The sequence below is a fragment of the Danio rerio genome, chromosome 8, assembly GCF_049306965.1.
Source record: "Danio rerio strain Tuebingen ecotype United States chromosome 8, GRCz12tu, whole genome shotgun sequence".
NCBI lineage: Eukaryota > Metazoa > Chordata > Actinopteri > Cypriniformes > Danionidae > Danio > Danio rerio.
In genome coordinates this window covers 57202501-57222221 of record NC_133183.1, presented here as the reverse complement: position 1 = coordinate 57222221, position 19721 = coordinate 57202501, and the positions used below count along the sequence as shown (strand labels likewise).

Sequence of the window (19721 nt, the reverse complement as noted above, 5' to 3'; positions counted from 1 at the left end):
ACACAAAAGAAGAGATTATGAAAAATGTTAACCATTGACTTCCATTTGGACAGATTTTCCAGCTTTCTTTTAAAAAAAAATCTTCTTTTGCGTCCAACAGAGTAAATAAACTCATAAAGGAACCACTTGAGGAACCACTTGAGTAAATTGTGAGTATATTTTCATTTTAGAATGAAATTTTGCTTTTATACCCACAAATATACACTCAAAAAATGTTTTGCTTGTTTTTCAGTCTACATATTTTAAAATGAGCTGAATCAACACAATTCTTGAGACTATTTTAGGGACAGCTTAATTGTTTTATGTTGAATCCACTTACATTTAAAATTGATTGAAAATAAAACAATTAAATTGTCCCCAAAATACTTAGGAATTGTGTTGATTCAGCTCGTTTTAAATAAGCAGTTCGAAACAAACAACAAATGTCAGTTTTGAGTGTATATATAATAATAAAAAAACTGAAAAACGAAGATTACATAATCACAAACAAGCAATCTACTCTGGTACTGTAAATAATGCTAGTCAACCTAGAAATGAGATTAAGACACAAATAATATTAAACAAAACTGAATCAAGGAACACAAAATAGCTGCTTAAAGGGACAGTTCAACCTAATTTTTTTTATTCTGTCATCATTTACTCATGCCAAACTTGTTTCAAACCTTTCTTCTATTGAACGCAAAAGAAGATATTTCGAAAAATGTTAACAATCGACTTCCATTTGGACAGATTTACAGCTTTCTTTTAAAAAATATTCTTTTGCGTACAACAGAGTAAATAAACTCATAAAGGAACCACTAGTGAGTCAATTGTTTCTCAACTTTTGCTTTTGTAACCACAAATATACACTCAAAAATATGTTTGCTTGTTTTTCAAACTACATATTTTAAAATAAGATGAATCAACACAATTATTGAATTATTTTAGAGACAACTTAATTGTTTTATGTTGAATCCACTTAAATTTAAAGTATATTGACCATAATACAGTTAAGCTGTCCCCAAAATACTCAAGAATTGTGTTAATTCAGCTCATTTTAAATAAGCAGTTTGAACAAACAACAAATATCACTTTTGAGTGTATATATAATAAGAAAAATATGAAACAACAAAGATTACATAATCACAAACAAGGAAATCTACTCTGGTACTGTAAATGATGCTAGTCAACCTAGCCATGGGATTTGCTTGATTTTGTACAAAACAAAATAATATTAAACAAAACTGAATCAAGACATTTTTGGGACACAGAAGATAAAAATAGCTGCTTAAAGGGACAGTTCACCCTAAAAATGTTAAATCTGTCATCATTTACTCCCCACTCCCTCCATACAAGTCTTTTTGCACTATACTGTTCTTTATCTGCACAACTCTGGTTTACTTTGCACTCATTTGCTATATGCCCTTAATGTCATTGTATTGTTTACAATTTTATTACCTATGTATTTTTTTAGACCACATTTTATGTACAATGTATATACTGTAAATTTTCTTTTTCTTAAAACTCTACTATATATATATATATATATATATATATATATATAGTATATATATATATATTTTTTTTTAAATATATATATATATATATATATATATATATATATATATATATATATATATATATATATATATATATATAAATTTTAAGCACCTTGGGTCTGAGAGTAACGCAATTTCGATTCTCTATATGTCTTGTACATGTGGCTGAATTGACAATAAAGCTGACTTTGACTTTGATACTTGTTTCAAACCTTTCTTCTGTTAAACACAAAGGAAGATATTAAAAAAAATCCATTGACTCCTATATTTTTGTTTTATGGAAGATTTGGACAGATTCCAAAGATGTAATTCTTTATTTTTTTTTTTTTTTTTTTTTTTGCGTACAACAATGAACCCACAAATAAATAAACCCACAAAGGATCCACTTGAGGGTGAGTAAATTGTGAGTATATTTCCATTTTTGGAATAAACTGTTGCTTTTATACCCACAAATACACACTCAAAAAATATGTTTACTTGATTTACAAACTACACATTTTAAAATGAGCCAAATCGGCACAAATTTTTAAATTATTTTAGGGACAACTTAACTGTTTTGAGTTCAATCCACTTCAATTTGCGTAAACAATTGCGTTAACTTAATCAATTTGTGTTGGGACAACATAAGGGAATAAAATGAACATATTAATTTGAACAAATTAAAGTGGATTGAACATTAAACAATTAAGTTGTCCCTAAAATAATTCAAGAATTTTGTTGATTCAGCTCATTTTAAAACAACAAACGTCATTTGTTTCTATTGTATATTGACACGTTATTTAGTGTATATATAATAAAAAACTTAACAATAAATCATACACTCAACATTATGTGTATATTAACACAATTTATAGTAGATAGCTTGGAAATTTACATTAAAAACCACACACACACACAAAAAAAGATTTGTTGGATTAACTCAATTTTATGTAAATGTTCATTAACAATTTACATAAGCTGAATTTAAACAAACAAATTAAGTTGAGCTTTACTAAATTTAAGTTGTTTGTTTAAATTGAACGCATATAAACTGTTTACAACCACTCACCTCAATTTCTTTTCATATTTTTCAGTGCATTAAAGCTCCCCCAGAAGAACTCCTACTTAAACACACCATTTTTCAATTTCTCCACCTCCTTTTATACAAGTTGCTCACAAAAACCCCAAATAAAAACCACGAAAAGCTTACCTTTCTCAGGACTAAGACTCCTAATATTGCTAAAATCCTCCATAATTCAAACTGAGGAGCCTCCATGTGCTAACAATAGGTGGCAAGATGCGCGCTGCTCTCCAGAAGAACAATCCCACGAGCTGCTTCTCCAAGCGAGAACGGTTGAATGCTAAGATTCTTGTGTTTCATATCTGAAGATGTGGATCCAAATCACCTGCTCTAGTCTCTCTGCTTTGATTCTTCCCTTTGCTTCTCCCTCCCTTTCCTTCCTTTATCTCCCTCCGTCTCCTCCTCCTTCTCTTTTCCCAACACACGCTGATGATGCTGGGAGTACGAGAGGAGAGCCAGAGCCACGTGTGCGGCCGGCTCAGTAGTGTTTTTATCACCCTTAACAAAAAAAAAAAAAAAAACTGCTGGGATACAATGGAGTAATTTAAGACAGGAGACAAAAAGGAGGAGCGGTGAACTTAAACGGGAAGAGGGGTAAGACAAAGAGAGACAGAGTAGCGTGAGGTGATGGGGATTTGCAGAAGTGTCTCTGTCTCCGTATCTCATGTTTTATTCAGCGGTGCTCTGCTCTGCTCAGGGAGAGTGAATGGGTGCGTCTGCTCAAAGAAAAAAAAAAAAGAAGGCTGAGGAAATACTGAGGTGGAGGAAACAAGGGAATTTTGGGAACATTGTGTGATTATTTGCTTGTAAAGGCATTTATTTGTTTCTGTTCATCACAAACAAGTGGAACTTTATTTTTTATGAAGATTATTTTGGGTACGTTGCAAAAAAAAAAAAAAAATGTGTTTCTTACTTAGATTTTTTGGTCTTGTTTCTAGTCCAAACATCTAACAATTCTTAAATCAATAAGCCTTTTCTTGTAAAGCAAAAAAAGGTGGGAATAAAATATCAAAATTAAGTGAGTTTTTTTCCTTAAAACAAGCTAAATAATCTCCCAATGGGGGCAGCAAAATATTCTGATTTAGCTTGCACCGTTGGCAGATTAACTAGCTTGTTTTAAAGGGCCATGACACCCCCCACTTTCGGTTCAAGTCTACCTCAGAATTTTTTCTAAAGATGCATCATAATGGGCGTGGAGCTCCGCGAGCGAAGGGCAGAAGTGGGCGTGGCCAGCAGGGGAAAAGGAGGGGAGCGAACCAGTTACAGTTAGCTCACAAAATGAGACACAAACCGTGAGGAGACCCATGATTTTCTAGTTTACAAAGTTAAAATGCAAAGAAATTAACAGTAATTTAATGCCCTGCTACATTTGTTATTCGTAATTTCATATACACACAACCACAATTTATATAATTATAAAGATAATAGTGTTCATATAAACACTAAAAATAAGGACTTCTCCCTCAATCCCTAGGTCTGAATCCTCTGAATGCAGACTCAGTGCAGCAGGTCTCTTGCCCTGTCTATTTCAACCATTAGCCCTGTTGGTAATCTAGAGGATTTAGGCAAACACAGCAGCACGGCGATGTGTCTAAATGTAAACGAACTCCTGATAAAAGACAATGTCGGCCATTCTCTAATTCTCATACTGCTTTCCCGACACAAACAGTTTTGCTGTATCGGCCCTGACAGCATTGCGGGGAAAAACATGCAGCAAACCCCGTGGATCATGGAAACAAACACATACGACCCTTCATGAACAGCTAAATAGTGTGAGCCGGGGTTTGCTGCAAAAATTATTGGCAATTTTTACAGTATTACTGTCAATTTTTACAGTATTACTGGCAAAATGTACAAGCGTAATGTAAATTAACAATTTCAACTGTGCTGTAGTTTCACAGCAAAATTGTAATTATTAATTTACAGTGCATTTGCCAGCAATACTGTTTATTTTATTACTGCCATTTTTTTATAGTGTGTCTACCAGTATTGCTGTCTCTGACGCTAGCATGTGTGCACAAATGTGGGTGCCCCAGGTTAAAGACTATAAACGAGTAACATCCTAAATTCAGAGTTCAGTGCTTCTCTTAAACATTTACTGGCTTTTATTTTGTGCGAGTGTGTTTTTGACAGGCTGTCATCAAATGGGAAAAAAGCTTCAAAAACCTATTCAGTTGCGTTCATGGCAGAAAAATGTACTGCAGGTTTGAAATGACAAGGTGAGTTATCTTTTTTGCATGAAAAACAACCGCATAAAAGCACAGGGAAACAACAGAAATGGTAAAAGCACCTGAAGACTGAACTCTTTAAAGCACATCAAGGAAGTTTCCTCCTAACGGCGTGACAATGAGACTCAGTCTGTTGCTTAAGTACTTTAAGAGTTGATAATGCTGTTTTTGTCTGCTCAACATGGGCTTGAAAAATCATATAAAAGCTTTGCAGACAATGGGGAAAAACTCCACTTATGATGCAATGATGCGAGATACACAAGGCACCGTGAAAAATAAAAATCACTCACAGAGTTTTGCATAATCCATCACATTTGATCGAAAAATACAATAAAGCTGCCAGTTGTTTGTCTCCCTCAAAGAAAATTGAGACAAACTGACTTTTAATGCAATTTTGTGTCACTCTTAAAGTGGTTTCGAACATTCGACTTTTCAGAGGGAAGACGTTTATTGCATTGGATGCCATAAGCATTTGTTTAAATGTCAAAAATGTTTTAAATGTAGATTGAAAATGAGATCTGTGTTTAAACAGAACTGTTATTGCAGCCATGTCTTCTGCTAAAAATATAGACTAAATTAACACTTACCTGAAGCCTAATCTAAAGTGAGGACTTTTTGTGATTTGTAAATCGCTTATAAATGATCATTAAAGTCTAGGTATCTAATTAAAATAAAAATTGTATGCAAAAATTAAACGAGTACAGTTTAAACATTGCTGGATAACCCTGAATTGTTTTATCATACTGTTAAATTATAACATTGTTGTCATTTGATCAAATTCTATGTTGTATTTGGACACTCCTGTTATTCAGCAATGTTTAAACTGTACAGTCATTTTATTTTTAAATACAATTTTAATTCTATTTCTTAGATATGATGCCACATTTTTGTTTTCATTTGATTTTTTTTTCATTAATACAGTTTCATATTAGTATCTCGGACCTAATATTGTTAATTTCCTTCTGTTTAGACTATAACTGAGCCTTTAATTGTCATTTACAAAGCATAAACACTTCACTTTAGATGAGCTCAAGAAACAATCGATATTTGGGTTAATAAAGCATTTATTAACATATGGTATAACTAATATTATATGCCTGAAAAAAAACAACATGTACAAATTCTCATTTACATTGTATATATTAATCATATACTCACTCTGAATGATCTTAAAAACCAGCAATCACTCTTAAATAATGCAAGATTTATAGTAATAAAAAATTCATCATTAACCAAGTCTGAAAATGCAAGCTTTAACCCTCACGTATTCGATCACACCAGTGTGATTAGAAATCTCAGAGCGTACATCATCAGCTGCTAAAATTAAAATCTGTTCTAAATCACAATTTATCTGGTTTCAGACATTTAAATATACATAACTACAAGTAAAATATACCATACCAAGGTTAATTATGCTATATATATATATTGGCGTGAGTATCGTCAGCTGTATCCCATGTAGACTTCACCTCACTGAGGGAGAGGGAGAAGTCTAGATAGGATACAGCTGAGGATACTCACATCAATATAGCATAATTTTTGTGATACTGTACAACATTGTGATACTGTACAATTATTTTTACATTACCATTATGCGGTTACGGTAGAGGCTAATAAATTAATGCGTAATTTAATAAACAATATAAATACTTCTGATTAACTTCTGATCGCAGCTGTATCTCGTCTAACAACAACAGCGACGCTCATTATAGATCATAAAACAAATAATACCATCATTATTAAGCTGTTAAAGACAAAATATATGTTTTATGGCATATTTAAGAATAGGAATATCAGAAATTTCACAATAAACTAAACACATTAGACAATATTTAAAGAAAAGGGCAAAAAGAAACAAGATTTGATATACACACAGATCATTGGGGTCATGTGATAAACTTGATGCGTCGCAATGGGAACTTTAGAATGCAATGGATCCTAAGTAACTCTTACAGGAGGGTCAGCTGGAGTATTTAAAACACACGCGTGAAAGGGTTAAACACATTATACAAATGCTTATAAGTCAAGAATACAGCATTTGTAGCTTTATTCATAAACTGCTTACTAATGTCTTTTAATGAAGAGTTAATGAATAACAAATGATGATTGGACTATTGCTAATGCCCAATAAATAATTCACAGTACACATTATTTTAAAGTGTTACCAAAAAACCTCCTAAACATTACGTAGATCTGCTTGAATGTCGAATATTACCACCAAAGCTTTCTCCACCAAAAACCACAAGGCTAATCTCACATATTACATGTATAGCTCTTAACTAGAACAGGACAGGACGAATGAAAGGACTCAATGATGGTGTCAAGCAAAAAAAGACATTGACTGGGAAATCCCAGAGTTGCAATTAACCACAAGAACAGAGCGAGTGTACTTTAGACTGTTGCTACTTTTAAACCAACCTAGAATGCTTGGATGCGCTTACTCTAAAGATGGAAAGCAAAGCCCAGGAGTGGCGCGGTAAGAGCGTGCGGCTGTGTTGCAGGAGCTGTCCGCGGTTCTGACAGCTCCAGCAGTCTGCCTATGGGAATCACCCGTGGCTCAGAGAAAGTAGGTCAGAAGAGACCAACGGGAAGAAATAGGCACGCTGTACTGAACCGGACCATCTGTGCATTGAAAAACACCTCTTCGCTTGGCTCTTTGTTGACTACACTGATTGCAAACTGCTTTGGCTAAATGCACTGGATGAAACCCATGCTTTGTCGTTGAATTTTCAAGTACATGCTTGAAAGTAGATTCACTAGAATGGGATCCGCCTGGTACACTGTAAAAACCGATCTGTTAATTAACAGTGTGCGTATTTTGAGATTCACAAGTCTTTTCTGTTAATTTACGGTTGTGAATTGCATTATGGTATGTTGATCTCTGCTCTGTTGACTTCTGATGTTGAAAATTCAACTCTACAGTTGACTGTTATTGACATTTTAGTAGTTTGAAATAATGTAAATAATGTAAAAATAATGTAAAATAATGAAAATAATGTATAAGAAATTATATATAGAGAAAATAAGTCTGTAAAATAACAAAAAATGTACTGGTAGTTCATTACAGGGTTTTGTACTGTAACATACAACACCAATGCAGACGACATATAACTTTAAACTACAAAAAATGTTCATAAAAGTCACTTTTTCCACCTTTTTAAGGTTTAAAGTTGTTGGAAGGAAAATCAAGGTCCCATAATGCATTTCAAAAGCATCAATAAAGGGGGGAATTTTTTTTATGATAATAAAAAAATATGAATAACAAAATACGAAAAACTGCTATTTTATGGATATTTTTTCCAGTGTTGGGCTGGATGATTAAATAAACTTAATTCGAGATCATGATTAAGCAAAAGCTTAATCTTATGGACATCTTGTCAGGGAAGCAAGGCTTTGTGATCAGTAGTAAATGTGCAGTTTTGGCTGTCAATTTGAATGAATTTGTACCATCTCATTCTTACAGTTTAGTACAATTTGCTCATCTGCTAGTGACAGTTGGGTTTAGGGGTGGGGTTTGGTGCCAAGGCTCTATTTAAAAATTGTAAAATTACCATACAACTGAACCTGTTTTTTTTTTTTGCATGACTGAACTTTATGAATTAGCCACTAAAGTGACAAAACATAATGTAGTTAAGTTTTCTTGTAAGATCAGGCAGGCAATTCTCATATCTTGTCAGGGAAACGGCTCTGTGATCAGTAGTAAATGTGCATTATTGTCTCTCATTTCATATGAATTTGTACAATCTCATTCTTACAGTTTAGTGCGATTTCTCCCAGTGACGTTTGGGTTAAGGGTGAGGTTTGGTGCCAAGGCTCTATTTAAAAATTGTAAAATTACCATACAACTGAACCCTACCAATTAGCCACTGAACTAACAAAGCGTAAAATAGTTATGTTTCCTTGTGAGATTAGGCTGGTGGGAAACATGGCTCTGTGATCAGTAGTGTGCAGTTTTGGCTGTTAATTCATATGAATTTCTACAATCTCATTCTTACAATTTAGTGCAATTTGCTGATCTTCTAGTGATGGTTGGGTTAGGGGTGGGGTTGGTGCCAAGGCTCTATTTAAAAATTGTAAAATTTTCATACGACTGAACCCTAAGAATTAGCCACTGAACTAACAAAACGTAAAATAGTTATGTTTCCTCGTGAGATCTGGCTGATGATTCTCATGGACATCTTGTAATCTAAAAAGTAGCTGTTGAAGATGTGATTATGTGACATATGCACATTAAATGCACATTAAATGCACATAAAAATAGCCTTTGATTAGTCGTGCAGCTCCTACTTCCTGACAATACAGGTAATCAATATAACGGTGTTTGCTAAGGCACAAATTACTATTCACTATCCTAAATCACTTAAGCAAAGTCTTCAGACCTACAGGAAATTTCTCCATAATGTGCTGGAACCAGTTGAAGCTAAATACTGCAGATTCCAGAGTGTTCAAATTTTGGCCTTCCAGAAGCAGGATTTGGACACCCTGGATTAGAGAATAGGATGAGCCCTTTAGGATGGCATGGAGTCGTGCCTGCGACTGTAATTTATAGAAGTTGCTTGGCTCTGTGTGTCTATGTGTGTGTGTTTATACAGACAGCTTGTTATAGGCTGTCTGGACTCTGTATCAACCCCCCACCCCACACCCCCCAACCCCGCTCTGTTAGCAGGAACCGTCGCGGCGGGTAGAAAACAGGGTGGGTCGGACTGCGGAGGAAGAAATGCTGAATATAAGCGGGAGCGGTCAGGTTCAGACTAAAACCTGGCGGGAGCAGGATTAAGAATTTAGTCTCGCGCAGATCTTTAGTACACAGCTCCTTCCGTGGGATTTGAGGTCGGTGTGTGCCACAGGTGTATTTACTTACACGGTGGCCTCATTCCGTTCCCACGGCTCTCAGCCCCGCCCCCTAACCACAATAATATTAATACAATATTAATTATAAAGCCGAGCTTTATATAATGAAATATTCTTAATGTACACTGTAAAAAATGGCTGTGATTTCAACGGTAAAAAACTGTAAAAATGCTACAGTACAAATCCGTAGCCTGGTTAATGGTATTTTTCCTTAAAATATACGGCGAATAACCGTAAATTAACTTTCCCAGAATTCCCTGCATGGCACATAATTTTTAATTAATTTGGTTGACATTAATATGGATCTTTTTAGTTTTTTCCCCATCAGTTATGTACATTAGAGATTTATGTTACATCTAATGTTGATAAACAATGTTTATTTCATGACTTTAATTTTACCATACTGGTGCTTAGTAGCTGTGTGAATGACACTGAGCACCTTCTATATGCTGATACTCTTTTCTGCTTGTGGGGAAAGTTAATTGTGATGAGCATTGGTTCATTTTGTAATTTCATCACCTTCTTCTTCATGTGAATGTGCTAATGTGTCTTACTGTGAAACAAAAGATGTGTAGATGTTGATCATTCAAAATACAGACATATTATCTCTATAAATTAATAAAATAAGGTAATTTACCTTAAAAATGAAAAATTACTTTTACGGTTTGTACCGTGTTTTAACGGTAGAGTACTGGCAATCACAGCTGCCGTTTTTTACCATAAATTTTACGGATTTATTTCTTACTTTGTAGAGTAAAACTGATGAATCCATGGTGAGTTAAGAGACGTTGTACATACGCTGCCGTTCTATTTGAAGAAGTACCCGACTTGTGTCCTTGCGTCCTCTGGAGTTCGTTCTTCCAAGTCTGAACTTGGCAAGTCTGAACTTCCAAGGACGCAAGTCTGAACTTTGTGTATTTAGTATTGAGAAACAGCCATTGGTTCCAAATCCCGCTGTCAATGTTTATTTTTAAAAACTGTTCTTTAAAGTTACAACCCCATTGTTTATCTGCGTGCTGTCTGTTTTATAGACGACAACATAAAAGAGTTCCAACTTTGCACAGAAGCTTCTCTGAAAGACAGAACAGTTTGTACTTTGACAAGACAATCATTTGTTTCAGGCCCACATCTTGTAAATGTGCTGTGTTAATTACTATCAGATCCAAATATAAGCATATAAGCTTTATGGTGTCGCTATGATAAAACAAATAAGCAAAGTTATTTAGCTTTAGCTGTTTAAGCTAACATTGTAATCTTGATGTAATGGTTGTACATTATCACAAGAAAACACTCTGAAATCTCTAGTCACAACAAGGATCTGTGTGATTGCTTGTTAACATTGTTAATAAGCTGTCAAATCCATGCAAAATTGATGGTTATATGATTAAACAAGCAGTTATGGTAAGGGGTGTTTGTGACATTTGCAAAAGATGTCACAATACTACAACTTAACTGTATTTTTTGGACAACTTAACTGTTCAATCCACTTCAATTTCTTAAGCTAACTCAATCGATTTGTGTTCGGACAACGTGAATAAAACGTGTGGATGCATTTTTTTTTAACGGTGTATCAAAGAACGAGTATTGAGTTCCCATAATCCTCATCTCATTTCAGTGCCTGCTTTTTTTTAAATCCTCTAAATCTGAATTGGGTTTTACCTCCTCCATGTGGCTTCAATCAATCTACGAGAGACCTGCTGTGCTAAAGTTGTCGCTGATGGATCCTATAGGTTCACCGCCTCTGGTACATGAAGATAAGGGTTAAAGAACAGATGAAAAGAGAACAATGGCCGTCTTTCACCAGCGCGATTTTGATCTTAAGCTTAGATTCTGTTTCTGTAGGAAAGGGGTCAACTTTCTTCTCTTCCAGAACTAGCATAAACGAAACACATCTGGAGACAACCTGACCTGGATTTCCCCCAACACTGAAAACCTGAGCATTGTATTTTTTGTTTCAGAGGCGCATTGTCATATAATGAGCTGTTAAAGCGCCCCTGGCTGGCTACGCTGTAATATTTATAGGAGTTCCACGGAAGCTGATACAGCTGATAAAGTACAGATGAAGACAAAATACACTCGCCGTGAGGGTTAAATAAAAAGCATCCGATATAATCTAGCGATTAGGCACAAGGGTTAAATTAAACAGATACTTTACATTCTCGTTTATTTTAATTCTTTTTCTAGGCTCGTCCCTATATGGTAAAAAATATAAATAATAATAATTTCCTGGCCCAAATATTTTTTAATGTGGTAAAACTATATTTTTGAAATCGAAAATAGATTTAATTTCAACAAAAGATATATATTTTTAAATATACTTTTGGTTGAAGAAAAAAAAAGTCCAACCTTACAGGAGATCGGAGTATGCATTACTTCAAATGTATTTAAATTTTAATATTAATGTTAATAATGATAATGACAATGACAATAATAATAAATATAATAATAATAATAATAATGATAATAATAATAATAATAATAATAATAATAATAATAATAATAATAATAATAATAATAATAATAATAATAGGGCAACGCAGTGTCGCAGTAGGTAGTGCCGTCACCTCACAGCAAAAAGGTTGCTGGTTCGAGCCTCGGCTGGGCCAGTTGGCGTTTCTGTATGGAGTTTGCATGTTCTCCCTGCGTTAGCGTGGGATTCGTCCGGGTGCTCTGGTTTCCCCCACAGTTCAAAGACATGTGCGACAGGTGAATTGGGTAGGCTAAATTGTCCGTAGTGTGTGTGTGTAAATGAGTGTGTGTGGATGTTTTCCATGGATGGGTTGAGGCTGGAAGGGCATCCGTTGCGTAAAACATGTGCTGGATGAGTTGTTGGTTCATTCCGCTGTGGCGATCCCGGATTGATTAAGGGACTAAGCTCAAAAGAAAACGAATGAGGGAATGAATAATAATAATAATAATAATAATAATAATAATAATAATAATAATAATAAGTATAATAATAATAATAATAATAATAATAATAATAATAATAATAATAATAATAATAATAATATTAGTGGACCATGCACTGAATTCGATGCTCCGAAGTTATAAATATTTAAAACTAGACACTATCCTTTCAAATTAACTACATCTAAACAATCTAAACAACTACATTTTTGCCCAAAAAGCCTCAAAATTACATTACGCTGTCCGACAGCAGCGATATTTGTCAAACTGTAGAATGCCCTCTGCTTGTTGCTGTATGTGGGTGGAGTAATACACAAGGGTGAAGGGTGAAGAGGCTGTACCAGTGCTGTTATTTGCAGAATATCGCAAGGCTATCAGTCAATCAGATTCAAGAACCGAAATAAAACAAATAAGACTTTCTCCAGAAAAAAAATATTATCAGACACACTGTGAAAATTTCCTTGCTCTGTTAAACACCATTTGGGAAATACTAAAAGAAAAAAAAATAAATCAAATGGGGGGCTAATAATTCTGACTTCAACTGTCTTTATGACACAAATGTCAGTATCTATGTAACAAAATTGTTTTGTATATTTTTTTTCTATCACAATAATAAATATCTATAACACACACATTTAATATATCAAAACAAACTTTTATTTTGGATGTGATTAATTGTGATATACAGTTGAAGTCAGAATTATTAGCCTCCCTTTGATTTGTTTTTTATTATTTTTTAAATAATTCCCAAATGTTGTTTAACAGAGCAAGGAAATTTTCACAGTATGTCTGATAATATTATTTCTTCTGGAGAAAGTCTTATTTGTTGTTGAATAAAAGCAGTTTTTCATAAAAAAAAAATAAATAAAAAAAATTTAAAGGTCAAAATTATTAGCCCCTTTAAGCTATATATTTTTTGATAGTCTACAGAACAAACCATCAATATATTGCGCAATATAATATCAATTATACCTGATTACCCTAACCTGCCTAGTTAAGCTAATTAACCTAGTTAAGCCTCTAAATGCCACTTTAGGCTGTTTAGAAGTGTCTTGAAAAGATATCTAAATATTAGAGGAGTATTATTTACAGCCATCATGGTAAAGATAAAATAAATCAGTTATTAGTAATGAGTAAGCATTATGTTTAGAAATGTGTTGAAAAAATCTGTACTTGATAAAACAGAAATTAAAAAAATAAATAAACAGGGGGGTTAATAATTCAGGGGGGCTACTAACTCTGACGTCAACATACAAGAATAGTATGATGCTTACAACTGAAGTAATGATGATGAAAATTCAGCTTTGAATCATAAATATATAACACATTTTAAACTACACTCTGTAAAAAAATGTTATTTACTTTTTGTTTTGGTCAAGCAAATGCCACCTTGGTCAGCAGAATCAGTTTCTTTTAAAACATTAAACAAACCTAACTGATTCCAGAATAAATCTTACTGGTCCTTTAGACTGGCAGTGTAGGACTAGCTTGTTTTTTTTTTCTTTGTAAGGCTCTAAATCTGCTTATGATGACTCTCTTCTATATGATTCTAGTCCTTTAAATCCACCACTTCAAAGATACTTCAAAGATGACAGAGTGGTCAGCAACTGCAGGGCAAGGTTCATGTGACAGAACTGCGAGTATGAGAATGAGGCTTGGCCGGTCAGCATTATTCTGCCCAAACGCTCCCTTTGATGGACAGGAGTTCAGCCAGAAATGCCCTCTGGGGTTTGAATAGTTATGGCCACTGAGCTGAGATCAGCTAAAGGACCCATGAAGATCTGCACTGACAGAATAAGGTAGAATTTCTTTGAGCAAAAACAAGAAAGACAGGGAGATATCAAAAGGGAAAGATGGACAGAAAAAGCGAAGAGAGATGAAGAGTAGTGCTGTCAAATGGTCAATCACATCCAAAATAAATAGGTATATTTGCATAAGGTGTAAATATAAATAAAATATATATTCATGCATTTTCTTTTCGGCTGAGTACCTTTATTAATCATGTGTTGCCACAGTGGACTGAACCGCCAACTTATCCAGCACTTATCCAGCATTCCAGCCGCAACTCATCACTGGGAAACACCTATACACACTTGCATTCACACACACATGAATTGCATAACAGACATGTAAACACCTTAATCGAACTATTACACTGATGTAGGGCTATTTACCGCATTTTGCGAAAGGACACACACACACACACGCACGCACGCACGGCTGTTTCAGTGCAGAACACAGACACCTGCATCATGAAATTTTCTTCCATTCAACATTGGAAAAACAACACTGTTCCAGCAGATTAGTTGCATCCAAAATCTCGTTTGTCATGGGGGGCATGCCCGAATGAAAGTGAAAGTGGCAAACTGCAGTTAAAGTCGACAAATTAATAATGAAACACACAAAATTACATGAAACTCCGGAGGAAATGCGGATATCACGGTGACGCAATGATGTTAATCTAAGTATGTGCCATAACATGTAAAACAGGATCATGAAAGAAACATTCAAAAAGCAACTCATGTAAACGCCTTAATCATATTATTGTCTTAATTAGATGAAGGCAAATAATTTAAGTACTGATGTCCATGTAAACGTAGTCACTGACTCACACAGTTAAAAGAGTGAAGAAGTGGCTTCACAACAACTTCATGACTGTTCTTGAAAAAGCCCTGACTTAAACCCAATTGAGCATCTCTAGAGAGACCATATCATGGCTGTCCACCAACATTTACCTTCCAATCTGACAGAGCTGGAGAGGATCTGCAAAAAGGAATGGCAGAGAATCCCCAAATCCAGGGGTGAAAAACTTGTTGCATCTTTCCTAAAAAGACTCGTGGCTGTATTAGATCAAAAGAATGCTTCTAGTAAATACTGAGCAAAGGGTCGGAATTCTTAGGACCATGTGATATGTTGCAATCCCGGGAGGTACGTATTTGTGCAGTTTTTGTTTTCTTGAATGTTGCATAAAAAGCCAACGGAGGCCGCTGTCAAGCGACCGTCTGTCCGACTGACTGACTGACTGACTAAATGACTGAACAATTGACTGGGCGGCCAATCGGCCAACCCAGCCACCCATCTCCTCCTCCTACTTTCCTAATCCAGAGGGATGATTTACAAAAGCCGTCCAGAAAAAGAAAAGCCCTTGTCTGATTTTGACCGCGTTTTCACATTTCAACGCATTCTCAGTTATGAACTCATTCGCTTTATTTTTTGGATTCTGTTTTTTTGTCTTATCTGATTTCTGGAAGAGATAGTCCCCGGACTCAAACCCTTTCATTGCCGCGGCCGGCTCCTCCTCCTCAAGGCCTCCGTTCCGGCGACGTAACACAACGAGCTAATCGGACAAACTGGTTGCAGCAGGAAAGCCCTCCACAAATGCAGCCATACGTACCTCCGGACACGTAAATCGCAGTCTCCAGAAACATATGCGGGCAGGGCCGGAGCAAGTTGAACTGCCACTCTAGGCAGAGGACGATCAAGCCGCCCAATGCGAAAACGAAAGTGACCGGTTATTAATATGAAGTGAGGTGTCGTGGACTTCTATTCTGCCGCCCTATGCGCGGATATAACTGAGGACGCGCGGGTACTGAGGTAGAGAGGGAGGTGTCGTGGACGCCGACCTCTCTATTCTGCCACACTATGCGCGGATATTACTGAGGACGCAGACCTCTGCCGCCCTATGCGCGGATATAACTAAAGATACGCGGGTGCTGATGGAGGTGTCGCTGACGCCGCACTCTCTATTCTGTCACCTATGCGCAAATATATCTAAGGGCGCGGGTGGTGAGGTAGGTGTCGCGGACATAACTGAGTATGCGGGTGGTGAGGGAGGTGTCACGGACATAACTGAGGACGCGGTTGGTAAGGGAGGTAACACGGACGCCGCCCTCTTTATACTGTCACCCTAGCCGGCCGCCTAGGTCGCCTCTATGTGTGATCCGGCCCTGTCTGCGGGGCTACGTTTTCAGAATGAGCTTGGGTTGGATATATCTAAATCTGCAAAAATGTTAACAATTCTGTTTTTCTGTCAATATGTAGTTCTGTCTGTACAGTAGTGAGGAAACAAACTTACTTAAATGATTTTGGCAAATGGCTGCAATATATCTAAGAGTGAAACTTTTAAGGGGTCTGAATACTTTCCATACCCACTGTAAATACAGTATATATAAAAAGTCCTTCGGTTGCAAGAACCAAATTACCAAAATGGTTCTTAAAGGTGTCAAATCAGTTCTGTGTGTTACAAAACATTCTTCACACAAGGAAAAAATGTCTATTAAGAAGTTAACTCTGAAAAATCTTTGCGGGGAACCAAAAATCACTGCGAAAACCTTTACACCCCATTACAGCGATTTTTGCAGGAGTTTCTAATGCTGTTCGGAGGCGCCGCTTTAGTGCAGCTTGAGTGCGTTCTCATGCCATATTCATTGTTACCTTCACACCACAGATGTGTGACTACTTTCTGTTGAGCATTCACAGCATTTACACATCCAAGACAGAGATGCCGCATAATATGCCTCTTCACAACAGGAATAAATCAATGGCGAAAACCAATTCGTCCCCACTACATGCACAGGCACACAGAAAAGATATTGTTGTTTCTAACATGATGTTTATAATAAGCTGAAATGAGATGGTAAAGCTAGCAGTATTTGCCTGCAAACTGCAGCCAGTTTGGTCTAATCACCATCATCAGCTTTGTCAAGCCCCTGGGTCATACCTGTTTCACAGATAGAAATGCTAATTGGAACTCATGGGAAGACCTGGGCAATTACAAAACACACACAAACACACGTGACCACTGCAAAAGTAGTCTTTGGGGAGATAAAACGAGAGAAGATATATGAACCTCAAAGATTTGTGTGACCTCTAGGTGAATGTTGCACTGAGGGATGAAATGAATTAGGACAGGAGTCAAACATGCACATAAATGGGTCATATGCTGCACTTTTATTGACTTTCATAACATCTATTTGACTGCTACTGTACCACATACCAAAAACTTGAATTAATTATTATTAACTTATTATTAATTATTTTCCCCTCAATTTCTGTTCAACGAAGAAAATATGTTTGTAACACATTTCTAAACATAAACTTTTTAATAACTAATTTCTAATAACTGATTTCCTTTATCTTTGCCATGATGACAGTAAATAATATTTTACTAAATATTTTTCAAGGTACTAGTATTCAGCCCAAAGTGCAATTTTAACTCAACACAATTAAAAAATCCAATTAATAAATTAAAACATGATTCAAAAATACACAAATCCAATTCATATATTTAAGCACAATTCAAAACCACACAAATCTAATTAGTAAAATCAAAACACAATTCAAAACCACACAAATCCAATTTGTATATTCAAAACACGATTCAAACCACACAAATCCAATTTGTATATTCAAAACACGATTCAAATCACACAAATCCAATTTGTATATTCAAAACACGATTCAAATCACACAAATCCAATTTGTATATTCAAAACACGATACAAAAACCCAAATCCAATACATAAATGCAAACCACAATAAAAAAAACACAAATCCAACTCACCAATTCAAAACACGATTTAAAAACACACAAACCAATTCGTCAATTGAAAAAAAAACGATTTAAAAACACACTAATCCAATTCAACAGCTCAAAACACGATTCAAAAACACACAAATCCATTTTGTAAATTCAAAACACGTTTATAACTACACAAATTCAATTCATCAATTCAAAAAACGATTCAATCCAATTCGTAAATTCAAATCACGATTCAAAAATACACAAAACCAATTCATCAATTCAAAACACGATTCAAAACCACACAAATACAATTTGTATATCCAAAACACGATTCAAAAACACACAAAACCAATTCACCAATTCAAAACACGATTCAAAAATACACAAATCCAATTTGCTAATTCTAAATACGATTCATAAATACACAAATTTAATTTGACAATTCAAAACACAATTTAAAAATACACAAAACTAATTCATAAATTCAAAACACGATTCAAAAAAATTCAAATTCAAAAATCAAAACACGACTTAAAAACACACTAATCCAATTCGTAAATTCAACACGATTCAAAACCACACAAAATCAATTCAAAATTCAAAACACGATTCAAAAACGCACAAATCCAATTCAAAAATCAAAACACGACTTAAAAACACACCAATCCAACTCAAAATTTAAAACTCGACTCAAAAACACACAAATCCAATTCACTAATTCAAACCACGATTCGAAATTACACAAATCCAACGCATTGATTCAAAACACTTTTTATAATATGCAAAAATCTAAAGCAGGTCGCACAACGAACACGCAGCTCGGTGCCGCAACACGGCACGCACATGACAGTTAAAAGCATTGCACACCAGACACGCACATTCACATGTTATTTAAAATGAAACTATTCAGATGGCGCTCTGTGGCACGGCCGAAATACGAACAGTGTCCCGAGTTGTCTTGTGGCATTGGTGTGTGTACCCTGATAGAGACCTATGTTTAGAATTCTGAAATGCATGGCTCTAGTGTACGACCCCCTTAATGAATTTGGCAAACATATTAATGATCTTTACAAATTGGATTGTAAATGTAAATTGTGCTGTGCATGTATGAATTTTATTTGGTGAATGTATTATATTTGAGACTGATCAGCCTTTATATTTTTGAAATGTTAGGGATTCAATGAGACTTAAAATGAATGAGAGTGTTTTAATTTTGGGATGTATTATTCCTCGAAAAGTCAAATGCTCCTTGAGACACTCCAACAACCTGACTCATTAAAGAAGCAGCGTGACCTAGAGGGCATCTGAATTCTCAATTTCAAGAGATTGTGATCTTAACCCTGAATCTAAACATGAGACAATGGCCCTGGTCTCGTTTTTCACAGAAACAACGAGTGCGCTCATTCCATTCCACAAGGTTGCCAAATGCAAGAAATGGAACATGTTCGTAATGCTGAATTTAATCTGTGGTCTGTTTTGTGGGAACAAAGCAAGAAGGCATTAAAATATGAGGCAGCATTAGTCCAAGTGCCACAAACTATTGATCTCGACAGGAAATGTGAATCCTAATAGACATTCCTGATCTTGCAATGCATGTATTATTAATGTTT

General features: G+C 35.3%; 1 protein-coding gene across 16 annotated transcripts in view; it reads right to left on the bottom strand.

Moving 5' to 3' along the window:
• plch2a (phospholipase C, eta 2a) overlaps nucleotides 1–19721 on the bottom strand; it is a 297121-nt gene that overhangs the window by 133143 nt on the left and 144257 nt on the right. For 7 of the 16 annotated variants that reach the window (XR_012383551.1, XR_012383548.1, XR_012383547.1 and 4 more), the window contains exon 1: nucleotides 2728–2957. The exons of the other annotated variants lie outside the window; for them this stretch is intronic. Coding sequence is in view for 3 of the 7 variants with exons in the window: in XM_073909053.1 (XP_073765154.1) it covers nucleotides 2728–2770 (43 nt within the window). In the remaining 4 variants the exon portion in view is untranslated. Of the gene's footprint in view, nucleotides 1–2727; nucleotides 2958–19721 lie in introns of those variants that run through there. 16 annotated transcript variants of the gene reach the window in all.